Raw genomic sequence first — 18383 nt, 5'->3', positions numbered from 1 at the left:
ATGGAGAGGTCAGTGTCCACTTGAGATGAAAGAGGGACCAAGATAAATCCTGGGCTTTGCCATGTTAAAGCCGGTCAAGACCGTTGCTTGGTATCATTCATCCCCTACGTCACCCGGCCCTTAAAAAATATTGTTTAAAAATCCAATCTTGTATTGCAGGTGACCATGGAAAAAATATTGTTTAAAAATCCAATCTTGTATTGCAGGTGACCATGGAAAAAATATTGTTTAAAAATCCACGTGTTGCTGGTGGCCCTAGGAAAAATATATAAAAATCCACGACTGTGTTGCTGATGACTCTTGAAAAATATTCTTTAAAAATCGACGCTTTTTTGCTGGTGGCCATTGAAAAAGATTTTTTAAAAATCTACGCTTGTGTTGCTGTTGGCCCTTGAAGAAATTTTGTTTAAAAATCCACGATTGTGTTGCTGGTGGCCCCTGTAAAATATTGTTTAAAAATCCAAGCTTGTGTTGCTGGTGGCCCTTGAAAAATATTGTTTAAAAATCCACCTCTGTGTGTTGTTGGTGACCCTTGAAAACTATTTTTTTTTTAAATCCACGCTTGTGTTGCTGGTGGCCCTTGAATAATATTGTTTAAAATCCACGCTTGTGTTGCTGCTGACCCGTAATAGGCCCCAATTGACAAAAATTTTTTACTGTTTTTTACAATTTGCCATTAACTGCTAATGAATCATATATAAACAAAATGGCCCCTAAAACGCAATTGTTAGTTAAGATTTCGCAGCTACGAATTTCGTATATTTGCTTATACAAACAATAAATCAGTATTATATTATAATTGTAACAATGATAATTGGTCAAAGTGTGGTGGGTAGGTGAATTTACTATCTTTTCGCATCTTTAGTTATATAAATACTAATTGTTAATAATTTCTATTAAAGCCATATTAATAATACATACAATTTTCGCATAAAATTTTGGTATAATTTAAAACAATTCTAAAAGAGAATTTAAAACAAATTTCCATTTGTTCATAAAAATATAAAACAGTAGTCCCCGAGTAAGTAATGGTAAGTATGGAATTATTTTTCGTTAAATCAAAACGAATTTACAGTTGCCAAATAGGCAGTAAAATCACTCGGCGAATCGGTGGACGCAAATTCAATGTTCGCCATACATTCGGGAGGTATGAAAATAATAGATCCCGGTTTTAATACTAAATTGGAATGTTCTTTAAGGTGTAAAATTCGACTTCCGCTTAAAACTAACAATATTCCCGGATGTTGAGGCAATTTGAGGGAATACAAAGAAGATTGTGTTGATGGCAAGGCAATGTTAACAACGGCAAAATCTTCAACAGGTGGTGCAAATACTTTTACATTTTCATCGAGTGTTTTTGGTTTGAAGAGGCGTGTTTCAGCTGCCGACCCTGTGTAATTCAACGAAGTCAATAGTTGTTGAACATCTTTGTATTTGGGGGTGAGACCAGCTCGTATAACATTATCGGAACATGCCATACATTCAATGCAATCACCCGAAAGATAGGCATGTATTTCATTTGCCCCCAAATAAATTGATTCACCCGGTTGCAAATGTATCAAATTGACAAAAAATAGAGACAGAACACCGACATCATCTGGAAAGTCGGCATTAATTGTTTTGAAAATATCATGTAGTTGATATTTTTCGAGAACTGCAGAAAAAATAAAGAAAATTTAGTTTTATAAACATTCGTAATGGAAGTAAATCTTCATTACAACTCACTGGTCATATAATTATTGGATATGTCATCAATACAAGCGCCTATTACAGATGGATCGGCTGTCATCAAGGCCTGATAGCATTTCTTCAAATCACCTTGTTTTCCATTGCGTAAATTCTCAATCATATTATCTCCACCCAGCAGCTTTTTCAGAGCCGGTAATTCTTGACAAAATTGATATATCTCTTCGTATGGTCGAAAACCACACAATGCCGTGAATGGTGTCAGGGCAATGGCCAACTCAGGTTTGTGATTTGGATCTTTATAAATATCTGGACGTTCTCGGTGTAAGTGTTTTGCTTCATCCTAAAAAAAGAGAGAAACTGTTTTATAAAATGTGTATTATCTATGGTTAACCTTAAGCAATCAATAACAAAAGAAAACTTATTATAATAGGAGTAGGAACCTCAAATGGCTTGTGGTAAACCTGATAGAATAAATTCTAAATTAATTCCTGCCTTTAATTTTATTCTCTGTTCTGTTTTCGTCATCTAATTCTGTTTAAAGGTGTTAAAGATTTCATCAGCTTGTAAAGATAATGGTGTGGTAAGATGATGATGAAGTACAGATGCAGATGATGTGAAGAGATGTAGGGTTATGGTGTGGTAAGATTAATATTAATGTAAAGATGACTTCATATAGAGTGTTAGGAGTTATTGTTTGTTGATGAGTTATTGAAGATGAAGAAGGATATGTAATAGGGAGATGATGACGTTTATGGTTATTGCTTGTTGGGATTAAACTTGAAGATGAGTTGAGCGGCAGATTGAAGCAGTATCGTTACTGGAAGTAGATAGAAGATAATTATGTTACATATGGACCCTTGCCAAGCCAGGATAGGAGCTTGGCAAAGCTGAGTAGGAGAATGACATTTATGTTAGATAGGAAGGCCAGAGTATCTATCTCATATCTACCCAGTATTCGGTGTCGTCTTGTTTGCAACAAGGGACTCCAGAAAGTAGATGTTCGACAGTCTCTATCTCATCTGCATCCCCTTGAGGGTTTTTATGAATATAATTTAGCTATTTCCGCATTCAATTTCCCCTTAAGGGTTTTTTTATGAATTTAAATTTGCTAATCCTGCATTTAATTTCTTATATAAGCTTACTTTCATTTATTTATTTTTTCATGATCTCATTTTTCATTGCAATTAGGTTCCCCTTCGCACTTTTTGATAATGTCATTAAATAATAATCTTGGTCCTATTGCTGGTAATTCGTCCTTTTTTAGGAATAGATTGAACCAATTTTCTAACTGCATGTCTTTTGGCCATTTGAATTGTCAAAGCTTACGTCCTTCTGCTTACAACACAACATTAAGTGAAGTTAAGAACTTGGTCTGCAATAGTGGTCTTGCTTTATTTGCTGTTTCTGAGACATGGTTGAAACCCTATGTTTCAACCAGAGCAGTTACTATCCCTGGCTACTCGTTTGTGCGATATGATCGCCCGAATGTTAGGGGTGGCGGTGTTGGCATTTATATTCGCGAAGGTCTTAAATATAAAGTTGTATTTCGGTCTGGGCACCCTTGTGTCTGCGAATCGCTATTTATAGAACTAATCCTGGGGTTTAGGAAAGTTCTGTTTGGAGTGGTCTATCTTCCACATGGTAATATTTCTAGTTTTGAAGATATACATGGGGATATTCTGGCACAGTATGACTCTATTGTTGTGGTTGGTGACTTCAACTGCAACCTTTTTGATATATCCAAATCTACAGACATGAGGAGCATCTGTCTTCGGCTTGGCCTTTCTCTTCAACATAATTCTTTGCCTACACACTATAATGTTGCTACTGACTCTGTGTCGTTAATCGATTTCTTTGCCTGCAGCAATTCTTGTCCACTCAGTTTTTCTGGTCAGGTACAATGTCCAGCAATTTCGCACCACGCCTTTATATTTGGTGTAGTTAATATAAACTTAACTGTCTCGGAACGCATCGTAGAGTATCGTGACTTCAACAATATCGATTGGGAGAGTATGCTTAACTATTTAATTCAGACCGACTTTAGCTTGATATATAACACCTCGGATGTTGATGCTCAATACTCTTTTTTTGATTCGCTCATTGAGAATCTTTATTCTTTTGTCCCTATTATCACGAAACGAGTTGTTAATGTTGTTGATCCCTGGCTAAAATGTCGATCTGTAATTTTGGCTAACTCTCTACGTGATATGGCATATAAGGAGTATTTGCGAAACCCTTCTCAGCCTAATTGGACAATATACTGCTCTCTTAGAAACAGAGCGAAATCTGTCCTTAGGAGTGAGCGTAGGAGACACTATACAAAAGTTTTTGGTGCGCTTGGCCCAACACAGGTTTGGAAATATCTACGTGCAGGAGGTTTTGTTGGTAATGACGACAATCATGAAACGAACTTTGATGCTACAGTCTTGAATGACTTCTTTGTGCAAAATGATATTGTTGGTAGTACAGTTGTAGTAGATTCAAGCAATGTGAATGGTAACTATTCATTTTCATTTAATTGTGTTTATGAGGTGGATGTTTTTCAAGCCTTGTCGCGGATAAAATCTCAATCCTTAGGTGTAGACGGCATACCTATAAGATTTATTAAATTGATTTTTCCATATATTTCTAGACATATCACCTATTTTTTCAATACTATATTGACAACTTCAGTCTTTCCAAAAGCATGGAAAGTTGCACGCGTAGTACCAATACCCAAAGATAGGGAGTTAAATGGTATTGAAAACATGAGGCCTATTAGTATCTTGCCAGCCTTATCTAAAATCGCTGAGCACCTAATTAAGGAGCAAATTGAGCATTTTATTGATAACTATCATCTTCTTAAATCATGCCAGTATGGTTTCAGACGAGGGCTTAGTACTACCTCGCTTCTGATTGATTTAACTGATTCCATTAGAGAGACAGTTGAAAGAGGTGAAAATGGAGTTCTCGTAGCATTGGATTTATCCAAAGCTTTTGATCGAGTGGATATTTCGAAGATGATAAGTAAACTTCGATCCAATTATTTATTCGATTCATCTGCTTGTGCATTAATTTCATCTTTTTTATTGGGTCGCTCCCAATTCGTTACATTCAATGGTAGTGTTTCCAATATTCGTAATATATACAGTGGAGTACCCCAGGGTTCCATCCTGGGTCCCCTCCTGTTTATTTTATACATTAATGATATTGCCAACAGTGTACACAGACGTGGGTGTACTCCGTTTTTGTATGCTGATGACATTCATCTGTTTTTTAATGGCAAAACTGCTGCCGAATTGCAGTCTAATATTAATTCTACATTATGCGACATATCACATTGGTTAGATAGCAACAATTTGGTGATTAATGTTTCTAAATCTAAGTCGATGATATTTGGTCCCACTAGTCGTCTAGGTGGTAGTGTAAATATACTTATTGATGGTTCCCCTATACATTTCGTGGACAAGATGAAGTGTCTAGGTGTCATTATCGATTCTAAACTTGATTTTTCTGCACATATTGATGCGTTGTTTCCTAAGATCATAAATGTTCTTCGTAAATTATATAGCACAGAGTTCTACCTGCCCCTCTTTGTTAAAAGGAATCTGGCTCACGCACTGCTAATGTCAGTTATTTCTTATGGCATTGAGGTTATATCAGGTACAACTGATGAACAGTTGAAGAGAGTAGAAAAGCTTTTTAATATGATTGTCAGATTTGTTTACAGTTTGCGCAGAAGGGACCACATTTCTGCTCATGCGCACAATTTCTTAGGAGTACCTTTTAAAGTTTTTATCCAACAACGTGTTGTATCTTTTCTTTATAAAACGATATACTTGAAACTGCCAGTATTACTTCGGGAACGATTTTCGTTTTCAAGATATACTCGTAACATACAGATAATTCTGCCCATTTTTTCCACATCTTGGTTAGAAAATTCTTTTGTTGTCCGTGCTGCTCGGCTGTGGAATCACCTACCCAATGAGCTACGTAACTTCTCTTTCCCATGTTTTGAATTTCGGCGTAAGTTTGAAGCCTTTACTATTAATAGTAATACTACTACTTAATACATACATATATGGTATTCTACTGAGTAGTACATTGTTCTGAATACATGCTTTTTCGATCATGTTGAATTACCAGCAATATATTTTTTTCTCTCAGTTCCGGTTTTGATTCTTCTATAAGGCTGGGGAGCCTTTTTTGCAATTTTTGTTTTAATAATTTTAACTTACATTGTGTAATATATATCTATTTTGTCTTATCTCTTATCTGTAAGTCATTTTGTAGTATGAAATAATGTTGTAGTTTCTTGCTGTGTTGCGATGCCAATTGGCCAATAGGCTTCTATCGCAATGTATAAATAAATAAATAAATAAATAAATAGCCTGCAGTATTATACGCAACTGTCATCCCATTTCGAAGTTAGAGATCTCACTCTGCAGTGACCCGTTTTAAGATCCACCGGGATATTCATCCCTATCTTATCAAGTAGGAGGAGGGAGGTCGTTCTACGACGACAGACCACAGGCTAGATTGCTTTGAATAATCTGCAACCACCTCTCGCTCTGCCTATGTTTGCCGATGTAGTGGAACATTGGTGGCTGGATAGTTTCATGAACTGGCAGGTCGTTAGACTTAGAACCACCTCGCGCTAGATCATCTGCTACCTCGTTTCCCATTATGTTACTATGGCACGGCACCCAAGATAGCTTTACGATATCGCGAATGTCATGCAGTGCTCGAGAGTTAATGGTCCATGACTTGAGAGCCTTGAGGGCCGCTTGACTATCGACATATATAGTCACCAGTCCTATAAGACTACCTTCAAGCCAGTTCTGCTGCTTTCCTGAAAGCAAAAAAAAAAAAACTCTGCAACTGTCGTTAAGCTTTAATGAGTGTTTAATTTGTTGTTTTTCGCAGTAGACGCCGGCGTCAGTATCTTCTTCTATGAACCGTCTTTGTATATTGACAGACCGTCGAGAGGAGAAATGCCCTCAGTCCAAGCGTTCCTACTTGGAAAGCTAGCCCATAAAGAGTCAAACTAGAAGGAAGTGGTCACGTAATTAGAGTTGTGCCAAAGGAACAATATGGAACTGTCTAGTTTACTTCGCAGTTCCGATGGCCCACATTTTTTCTTTGAACAAACTGAGTATGCTTACTATGACACGTTACATTTCATGATGTTACTCATACGTTTTGGAACTAGTACAAGGAACAAGGAAAGGAACTGAAAGACTTGCTGCAATTCGAATAAATGCTAAATTCTTCAACATCAGCTTTATTTGCGCTCATGCTCCCACTGAAGAAAAGGACGAACAGACCAAAGATATATTTTACGAGCGCTTAGAAGAAACATATGACCGTTGCCCTGCCCATGACATTAAAAACATTCTAGGCGATTTTAATGCCAAAATTGGAAATGAGAATACCTTTGGCCCAACAGTCGGGAAATTCAGTCTCCACAGTAAAACATCTGACAATGGTATGAGGCTGATAGACTTTGCAGCTGCAAAAAACATGGTAGTTAGCAGTACCAGATTTAATCATCTCAATATTCATAAGGGCACCTGGCTGTCTCCAGATCAAAGAACAAGTAATCAAATTGATCATGTTGTAATAGATGGAAGACATTCATCCAGCGTGTTGGATGTACGATCGTTCCGAGGCGCAAACATTGATTCGGACCACTACCTTGTTGCAGCAAAGGTACGTACCCGTCTAAACGTTGCAAATAAAGCACTAACAGACACAACGCGGAAGTTGGACATCGATAGACTGCAAACACAACATATAGCCACAGCATATTCCACTCAACTAGCCCAATTGCTTAACGCGAGCACTCCTTGTCCCGATAACATAACAACACAATGGCAACATATTGCCCACTCCATGCAAAAAGCCGCAAAATCCATACTTGGCTTCCAGAGACCTCCACAAAGGAATTCATGGTATGACCAGGAGTGTCGTGCTGCTACCGAAGAGAAAAATGCGGCATATAGAGCTACTTTACAATCAGTAGCAACGCGTAGCGCACGAGAGAGATATCGGGAGAAAAGGAGAGAAGAGAAACGTCTTTTCCGCAAGAAAAAGAGAGAAATGGAAAAGCGGGAGTGTGAAAAAATTGAGATGTACAGGAGCCAGAATGAAGTCCGAAAATTCTACCAAAGAGTGAAACATCAAACAGATGGCTTTGGTACAGGCACATCCTCCTGTAGAGACCAGCAAGGTAATCTGGTAACAGGTACAGATAGCGTGCTCAGGATATGGAAGGAACATTTCTCCAATCTGCTGGTATCCAATAGTAGCGAAGACGATGATACCACAGATCCAATCCCAGAAGATGGTATAGAATGTATACCGCCCGGCCAAGATGAGGTAAAAACAGCAATCAACCGGCTGAAGAATAATAAAGCAGCAGGAGCCGATGGCTTACCAGCCGAGCTGTTTAAAACCGGAGGCGACGCGCTGATAAGGTGTATGCATCAGCTAGTTAGCACCATATGGTAGGAAGAACGCGTACCCGACGATTTGAACCTGAGCATCCTATGTCCCGTCCACAAGAAAGGAGATAAGACTGTATGCTCCAACTATAGGGGCATAAGTCTTCTCCCTATTGCCTATAAGATAGTGTCAGGGATATTGTGCGAACGACTAAAGCCAATGGTCAACGAAATAATTGGACCATACCAATGTGGCTTTAGACCTGGCAAGTCCACCATTGACCAGATATTTACCCTGCCGCAAATCCTGGAGAAGACCCAAGAGATGCAGATCGACACATATCACCTTTCTGTCGATTATAAAGCAGCCTTCGACAGCCCGCTGCGTTCAAAGGTATTCCACGCAATGTCTGAATTTGGTATCCCCGCAAAGCTCATTCGGCTTTGTAAAATGACTTTAACTGATACTAGGCCCTCAGTTAAAATTGGAAAGAACCTCTCCGAAGAATTTTGTACCAAAAGAGGTTTGAGACAAGGAGATAGCCTTTCGTGTGACCTATTCAACATTTTGCTGGAAAAGGTAATACGAGATGCAAATGTCAAAAGAAATGGCACAATTTACACCAATAGCCACATGTTACTTGCCTATGCTGATGACATAGACATCATGGGACGATCAGTAACTGATACCTTTAGGAAGGTCAAAGCAGAATCTGCGAAAGTGGGTCTGGCGGTAAACGGCGAAAAGACCAAATTGATTGTGTCGACGCGCAAAGCGTCCATAGAGCTCGGACCAACTGTGGAAGTTGGTACCTACAATTTTGAGGTAGTTAAAGACTTCGTCTACCTCGGCACTGATATAAACACAACAAACAACATCAGTTGTGAAATAAGAAGAAGAATTGTATTGGCCAACAGATGCTACTATGGTCTAAGTAAGCAATTTAAAAACAAAGCCACATCTCGTCAAACAAAAATATCACTATACAAAACGCTGATACTACCCGTGCTAATGTATGGCTCCGAAGCATGGGTACTTGCGCAAGCAGATAAGGCAGTGTGTGTGTTTGAGAGGAAAATTCTTCGAAAGATGAAAAATGAAAAGGCGCGGTACTACAAAAAGTCAAGCGAAAAACAGAGAGGAATGGAGATCTTTTCTTAGTTCGGTCTATGGAACAAATGTTCTGTAATGGGCCAACTAAGTAAGTAAGTACAAGGAACTAGGAACTAGATTACCCAACTCTACACGTAATCGCTTACGCAACACCTGTCTAATCTAATTTAATTCAAGCCGACTATCAATTAGTTTTAAGATTTTCGCATATCCGAAGTGTGAACTTCGCCACGATCCTGACTCTCAGAGTGTAGAGGACCAGTTTTGTCATAGGAGAGCAAAAGGTCATCTTATAAAATATCAAAAGCTTTTTATTATAGAAGACTTCAAAGTCTTTTCTTAGAAAATCACAAAGTCTGGTCCTAAATAATAGCAAGATTTTTTAATATACGAACCCAAAGTCTTTGCATAATGTTCAGAAAGTATTCTCATAGAAAGCCTAAAAATCTTTTCTAAAGGACCAATAGAACATCTCACAGAAGACGCAATCCCACTGCGGCGGGTTCTTTCATATGGGAGTGACCCGAAACATAGTAAATCGGCCAGCGGTTGACAACCCAGCATCAAACCAACACTTCTACGTACGTTTCTATTCTGCTACAACAACAACAGAACACGTCTATGACTTCCAAAAACTTCAAACGGTCGAAGCCAATCATTAATCATTAATGACTATTTGGACTTTTCATAAAAGACTACAAATTTACCCTAGGTATTTTCATAGAAGACAAAATGTTGTAAAATATGTATATCGTAGAGTCTTCATACAGAAAATGTCAAAGCATTCTCAAAGAAGACCTAAAGGCCATCTTATAAAAATGAATAATCTTAGGGCATAAAAAACTCAAACGCCTTCCCTAAAAGACCGCGAAATACTTTCGTTGCTGCTTAAAAAGATTTCTCAAAAAACACTGTTCTCCTTCTACAAGAAGACATCCAAAGACGATTACAAAGTGTACTCATAGTTGAATAAAAATGTATTTTTAGTTCTCATATATGGCCAAACGTATTCTCGCAAAAGGCCACAACATTGACAAGGTCTTCTCATAAAAGCTGTTGAAATAACATTAAATTATTTTGGAAACGGGGAAATCGCTTTTCGACGGAGGTAAGTAGAGCTATTTAAGTGTCTTTGATGCGGCAGACAAAAATGGTACAGTATAAATAACTTTTAATGACATCCTTGCATGTCTGTCTTCAGTAGTTACTAAAAAGGCCTTTTGGAAGCAGTCTTGAAGGGAACATCCACGTCTTTAATATATGTATCTGTTTTTTTATAAACAGTAAAACATCATTGTTAAATGTGACCTAATTTTATACCCATTTGTTTGATTGATTTCTGGAGAATATTGTGGCATTTATAATTGGTATTTTATCTACAATGTTTCTTGGGTCGACTTTAGACAATTAAATGATTTTGGTTGATAAGAATGTTGTTATCTTCCACGTAAGACGTGATTTAGTAGTGTGATATTAAAACAAGTAATAAAGTGTTAGTCGGTTTTGCCGATATGACAGCAGAAAATAAAAAAAAGGTTCTCCAACCAATGACTTTTATCAAATTTCGAAAGATTTTTTTGATTAAGGATATATTCAGGAGGTCTTCCTTAATATTGGCCACTTTTGTTGAAGTGTCCCAACCAAAGCAGGCATATTTGTAATTACAATTAAAATTCAAAACAAGTAATAAAAGCGTTCACAACGAAATGTATTGAAGTCAATAGTTAGAATTAGTTTCTTTTCGTTTATGAAAATACTAAGCTTTTCCCCTTATTCTTTGCAGGAGCAGAATATCTTAACTGATGACAAATCGCTTTATACGGATAATTTTCTGCGTGGAGGTTTTCTACCCATGGAGATTCCAAAATTCCAAGTTACATTCATCTATTTAAAGACCGTCATCGTTGTCCTTTCCAAAACATGGACCAATAATTAAAATTTTCCGAATGGAGCTTTTGTACCCTACGGCAACAGTGTTTCACATTGGTCTAACATTGCAAGACTTTTCAAAAACAAGCATTTAATTAAATAAGAAAAGTTTGACAAAAGTTTGTTTACTCATTCCGACCTATGAATATTTTGTTGTGTTAGGACATCTTCTTAATAGTTCATAATATCTTCTTGCACAAGCAAAGTTGCAAATAGATTGGTTGAAGAGATGGGAAAATAAACAACATAGTTGTACTGTAAAACACAATGAAACTTTTCCACACGTAAATAAGTAAATAACCCTTCCACAAATTTGGAATGTCTAGCAGTGTATTTATATTGCTGATTAACATTGAAAAACGTATCATTTTCCTGCACAAAATGTTTCTCATTAAGAACATTTTGCCCGTGTAATCGATATTCTAAGCATTTCGCCGACAAAACAGCTAAGAAACAAATTAACAAACAGCTAAATTGTATTACGAACACTCACTACTAGACATGTTGAATTGTGTAATTTGTTTTCGATTTGCAATTGTCATCATCAGTATCTAAATACAAATAAAAACAAGAATGATAAATGACTTAACGAGATATTTAAATACGTTTATAAAATGACAACAGTTTTTTTCCTCTTACTAAGGAAGAAAGGGTGGGGGCTTACCTTATTGGGATGCACTTGTATACTTAAGGCCTTTCGTATACTCAGCACTTTTAGAAGATAGGGTAAAGGTTGTTCATACACCTGACCCAATTCTGTACCCGTTGATTTTAACAGTGATGGACCGCTGCAATGGGTACCCATCCATAGCTCAGCATAGGGTGCTTCCTCATTAATCGTGAAATTATCATTATTGGCTTTAGCTAATTTAGCCACTTGTGACTGTTGTCCCAGTTTGCCCCATTCGTAGTTTTTAATATTACCCACAAGTTCCATTATTATGTTATTATTGCACTTAACTTTGTTCCTCTCAATACTAAGGTTGGTTCTCTTCTGGCTATAGACACTAAATAACAAAACGCCAACCAGCGACAACCTTTTCGTGTCGATGTGTAATTCTCTACTGTATCTGTCTATTTAGTTTTGTTTGCCACGCAATTTTCAACATTTATTCCAATCACTTGCGCAGGGTCATGCAATGAAGGTCGTTGACAATTAGCTGTACTCCTCCTTTTAGTTGTCTCCACCACTCCACTTCCTTCCAATCTCAAACGATGGTTGTCCGGCCACAAATGTAATTTTCTTTTTTGTTTTTAATTCTCTTATCGCACAGCAATTTAGAGTTTTATGGTTCAACTTTCTTTCTTATTCCCTGCAAACCGTAAAACCCACAACTAACTAATTGTCAAAGACAATATTTCCGTAGAACTTTATCATGTTTTTGTTTATTATGTGGTTGTTTTCTTATCAACAATTTCTTCCTCTGTTCCCCAATGCAATTATTTTGTTTAAAAGAATAAAAACGTTCCACAAAATTCGAATAAGAAAAACAAAAGAGAATCACCAATGAAAAACGAGAATAAGACAAAATGGCCAACTGCTTTATTGTTTACGAATGAGACATAGGAAAATGGCAAACAAAATAACAGCTGTTTTGCAGTGGTTTTAGTGTTGCCATATTTAATATAAATTGGTAACAGAGCCGTTAATTTTAGTATTCTGTCTTTATCGTTTTAATTTGAAACGAAGATAACTGGTCTGTTCCTTTACTTTTGAAAGTGGTAAAACCGGCAAAAGTAGCAAAAGTTGTAAACTGCCCCATATGAATTGTATGGTGTCTGAAGTAAAGGAACACTTTTCGAGTAAAAAGTGGTAAAACTTGAAGATTCTTGCACGTAAAGAACAGAACTAACAAATGTCAATAAATAGCTGTGTCTGGTTACCCTAAAATTTGTAACAACTTTTACCAATTGTTGCTGGAAGTCGTCTGTTAACACAAAAAACCAGCAAAAGAGAGAGATTCGAGAGAGACATTTTGACAGTTCTTTCACTGAGAGCTTGCAAATTCTTGCTGGACAAATTTCTTCTAGCAAGCACTTGCAAGCTCTTCTTCTTCCTGAAAACAATCAATCAGCCGTTTTTAGTTTTTTGTTGATTTATGTTTGTGAATATTAAAAACAATTTTGAATTAATTCTCTTTCGAGTTGAGCTATTTAGACCTAATAGGTACATTGAAAAATTAGGAATCCACCGAAGTCCCACACATTCAACCACTATGCTACGTTTCACGGGTGGTTAGACCGATCATCAGGCATATTGAATGGTGTTTTTTAGTGGGTGGACGAAGGCTAAGCTTGGAGACTAGCATTTATATATAGCAAGCTTAGCCTTCGTCCACCCACTAAAAAACACCATTCAATATGCCTGATGATCGGTCTAACCACCCGTGAAACGTAGCATAGTGGTTGAATGTGTGGGACTTCGGTGGATTCCTAATTTTTCAATGTACCTATTAGGTCTAAATAGCTCAACTCGAAAGAGAATTAATTCAAATATCACTCTAAAAATGACCTTCGCCTTAATAAGGCAAAACAAAAAATGATTTCAGCATGAGCCAGGCTGGGATTCGAACCTGGGACCCCAACAACCAAGTGACACGGTTGCAGGCGTCTTAGCGTTCTAAGCCACCATCAACTTGTCATTCCGATGACAAATATTGATGATCAAAATCTTCTGATACAGAAGAACAAATAAAATAAAGGTGGAAAAAAGCTGCCTTAGTATTTGTAATAAAGCATTGAAAAATAGGGTTACCAGCCAAGTCGGACTATAGGAAAGGTTTGGAATTAAATGACTAACATTAAAATAAATAAATAATTCGAATATACAAATTTCGAATGATTTGTGATATAAATGCTAGTCTCCAAGCTTAACCTTCGTCCACCCACTAAAAAACACCATTCAATATGCCTGATGATCGGTCTAACCACCCGTGAAACGTAGCATAGTGGTTGAATGTGTGGGACTTCGGTGGATTCCTAATTTTTCAATGTACCTATTAGGTCTAAATAGCTCAACTCGAAAGAGAATTAATTCAAATATCACTCTAAAAATGACCTTCGCCTTAATAAGGCAAAACAAAAAATGATTTCAGCATGAGCCAGGCTGGGATTCGAACCTGGGACCCCAACAACCAAGTGACACGGTTGCAGGCGTCTTAGCGTTCTAAGCCACCATCAACTTGTCATTCCGATGACAAATATTGATGATCAAAATCTTCTGATACAGAAGAACAAATAAAATAAAGGTGGAAAAAAGCTGCCTTAGTATTTGTAATAAAGCATTGAAAAATAGGGTTACCAGCCAAGTCGGACTATAGGAAAGGTTTGGAATTAAATGACTAACATTAAAATAAATAAATAATTCGAATATACAAATTTCGAATGATTTGTGATATAAATGCTAGTCTCCAAGCTTAGCCTTCGTCCACCCACTAAAAAACACCATTCAATATGCCTGATGATCGGTCTAACCACCCGTGAAACGTAGCATAGTGGTTGAATGTGTGGGACTTCGGTGGATTCCTAATTTTTCAATGTACCTATTAGGTCTAAATAGCTCAACTCGAAAGAGAATTAATTCAAATATCACTCTAAAAATGACCTTCGCCTTAATAAGGCAAAACAAAAAATGATTTCAGCATGAGCCAGGCTGGGATTCGAACCTGGGACCCCAACAACCAAGTGACACGGTTGCAGGCGTCTTAGCGTTCTAAGCCACCATCAACTTGTCATTCCGATGACAAATATTGATGATCAAAATCTTCTGATACAGAAGAACAAATAAAATAAAGGTGGAAAAAAGCTGCCTTAGTATTTGTAATAAAGCATTGAAAAATAGGGTTACCAGCCAAGTCGGACTATAGGAAAGGTTTGGAATTAAATGACTAACATTAAAATAAATAAATAATTCGAATATACAAATTTCGAATGATTTGTGATATAAATGCTAGTCTCCAAGCTTAGCCTTCGTCCACCCACTAAAAAACACCATTCAATATGCCTGATGATCGGTCTAACCACCCGTGAAACGTAGCATAGTGGTTGAATGTGTGGGACTTCGGTGGATTCCTAATTTTTCAATGTACCTATTAGGTCTAAATAGCTCAACTCGAAAGAGAATTAATTCAAATATCACTCTAAAAATGACCTTCGCCCTTATAAGGCAAAACAAAAAATAAAAACAATTTTATTGTGGAAATAACATAGTCTAATTGTATTGTTTTATGGAGAACAAATTTGTAAAGTGGAAAAATACTTTTTCGTTTCATTTTCTTTTTTATTTTTAATAAAATACTACGTGTTTGCTCCCTTTATTGGCGGACAAATTGTTCTGTTTTGCAAGTCAGCTGATTGCTTGCTGGTTTTTGCTGGGAAGGTGTCTGTTTACTTTTTACAATTTTCTAGCAAAAGAGAATAAAAACCCCTTACTCTCTGAGAAAGTTCTTGCTGGACAATTCTTGCTGGGAAAGTAACCAGACAGACTTAATGTTTAGATGTGTTTTGACATATGACAATAAAGAGATACATCTTGATTTATTTGACGTAAATAAATGCTAAGAAAGACTGCTTCTAAATTTGATGAAGACATAGATATTTTGTACAAACACACGTTTATTAATAGTAAAAATAGGGCGCAATGGTAAATAATAAGCGAAACAAAATAATAATTGATTGGTTCCTCGTTGGTTACTTCACGTAATCTTACATCGATATCAGCAAATCTCTGCGACAATTCAGCAAATGGGCTCTAAACCAGCGTCGCCCATAATATTTCCATCAATACTACAGCATATGTGTATGCATTGGTGAAAAAAACAACCACATGATATTCATCGTTTGTTTATTTACACGTACACTGTACGTGAGAGAGAGAAGCAAATGCAAAAACAACTCAGTGGGCGCCCTCACTATACTTCTTTGCAAAGACAGCGCGTCTCTGCTCTAAACATACCATTGGCCTGTTCCCGTACTTTATAAAGTGGTAAAAGTCGTAAAAGTTGTAAAAGTCGTAAACGATTTTCATATAAATTTTGTGTACGGGAACGCAAAATGTGTAAAAGTGGTAAAAAGTGTAAAAACTTTTTAGTTCTGGAACAGAGCTCATATTTTAATATTCCAGCGCTGTTTTTGTAATTTATAACGGTATTTAATAAAACAAATCAGAAGAAGTTGACATTTACGTATGATCTCTTAAAAACTTTAAAAACATCACTAAGGTTGTGACTTCTTACAAGGCAAGTAACTCAAAATTGAAAGGATAAAATTATATTTTTAAAAATGGAAGTTTTAGTACAAGATTTTCTAATTACTTTTACATAAAAATGTGTACACAATATTCGCATAAAATGTGCTGGAAATCACATTTTTTATAATACTTTTTTGTGGACTTTTTTTCCAAGTCCTAAAAATTGATGTTTAGTTTTACTGACTTCGCCATCCTTCGCCACTCTCAAAATTTGTTGAAGAATGTTCGAAACAGTGTCAAGTTTACAAAATATTTGGTTCCAGCTGCATATATTTGCATTTGTGTGTGTGACATTAAAAATACTGACGATGCCTCTGGTCGTTTTAGTGAATATGCCGTATTACTGTATTCTCAGTTTCTTCTTCGTTTTGTGTTTAAATTGTTTGTTTTGGTTTTTTCTTTAAAGATTTAGACATTTTTGTTTTGGGATCTATTTATGAGTGTTTTTTACATTTGTTTATTTTTAATATATGTATAATGCTACATATAATATGAAAAACAAGTAAAAATTCAAAGTTCGGTCGCACCGAATTTTACTATGAAATTTTTGGTCTGTTCCAGAACTGCAAGAATCTACTAATTTCTACTATTTTTTCCGATAACATAAAGGAAAAAATGTTATCGTAGTAAAAAATAGTAGCTTCTTGCAGGTTCTGGAACAGAGCAATTCTGACCTCAAATGGAATAATTTGTTTCCTTTCCTGTCCGCGATACCAGTCGGAGACGATTTTTGACAACTAAGGACTCCAAATAGCAAATTGCAACCAATTCGAACCGAAAATGTGGATAAAAACCTCAAAATAACTGAAATAGGGAGGTACCGTAATATGAGGGCTATACCGAAACCAGGAGCTAAGACCACAATTTTTGGCGCAATGGCAAATTACAACTAATTCAGGCCGAAAATGTTGATAAAATCTTCAAAATACCTGAAATCGGGGGTATCGTAATATGAGAGCTATACTGAAAACTGGACCTAAGACCACAATCTTTGGGTTTTTGACCATTGGAAACCCCAAATACCAAAGTACAGACAATTAGGGCCGAAAATGTAGATAAATGATTCAAAATACCTGAAATCGGGTGGTACCTCCACATGGGGGCTATAGGAAAAACTGGATCCATATTCATGATTTTTTGGCTATAGTGTTTTTTAGTTATTTTTAGCATATACTGAAAAAATCAGATTGATCCGACGAGTATAAATATTATTGTCGCACCTTGCCATACAAGTGGGACCACTGGGCATGGGTCTAAAAATATTGCATCAACGGAAAACATTAACAAAGATGTACAGTGTTGGTCACAACAAACAAAATCCTTTTCTATAATGTATTTAACAGATTTAATGATTTAAGTGAATAGTATTATCAGTGGTTTTTTGAAAATAAAAGTTTTGTGAAGACGCCCAAATTATCAAGGGGACATCTAATTAGCACACCCTAAGATTTTTTTAATTTAATTCAACTAATATACAAAAATTAATTTATATTGAAGTTAATTCATATTCAAAACGTATTGAATAAATCATTTTTTGAAAGAAAAAAATAATTTATCACCACGGAATCTCAAAATATATCCCAATAGCGGACCATTTTTCGTAATGTACATATCCACGTCAGAAAGTCGCCAAAACTTTAAAAACAAATGTACAATTGGATCTGAAATTATTGGAATTGTTAACCGATTACCGAAATTTAAATATAAAGTGCAAAAACTTTTCAAAAAGTGTTTAAGGTCGATGATTCATTCAAGAAAATGTTCGATTTGGAAGGGGTTTATAGAAAGAAGATCAATAAAATGCACCCTTATGTGAAGAAGGATCAACTTAAAACACAATTTTTTATTCAAAATTACATGTCTGAATAACACCAAAGATTTATTACTACAAAACTGTCTACAAAGCACTAGGTGAACACGTAGCACATGAGTATGTTTAAAGGTATAACCCCTAACCCCTAATAATAAACGATTTTGA

At 36.3% G+C, this 18383-nt stretch overlaps 1 protein-coding gene across 1 annotated transcript; it reads right to left on the bottom strand.

Annotated features, from left to right (window-relative positions):
• Window positions 1-727: 727 nt before the first annotated feature.
• Window positions 728-12660, bottom strand: LOC141388844 (mannose-6-phosphate isomerase-like). Its single transcript, XM_073959268.1, has 3 exons — window positions 11822-12660; window positions 1726-2029; window positions 728-1654 (listed from the first exon to the last, which is right to left on the bottom strand). The coding sequence occupies exons 1-3, from the start codon at window positions 12092-12094 to the stop codon at window positions 1059-1061; spliced, it is 1173 nt and encodes a 390-aa protein (XP_073815369.1). The 5' UTR covers window positions 12095-12660; the 3' UTR covers window positions 728-1058.
• Window positions 12661-18383: the final 5723 nt, after the last annotated feature.

This window comes from Musca autumnalis, unplaced genomic scaffold (genome assembly GCF_047663935.1).
Source record: "Musca autumnalis isolate F117 unplaced genomic scaffold, ASM4766393v1 scaffold_1, whole genome shotgun sequence".
NCBI lineage: Eukaryota > Metazoa > Arthropoda > Insecta > Diptera > Muscidae > Musca > Musca autumnalis.
The sequence above is the reverse complement of the archived record's forward strand: the minus strand, read 5'-3'. Positions and strand labels throughout refer to the sequence as shown.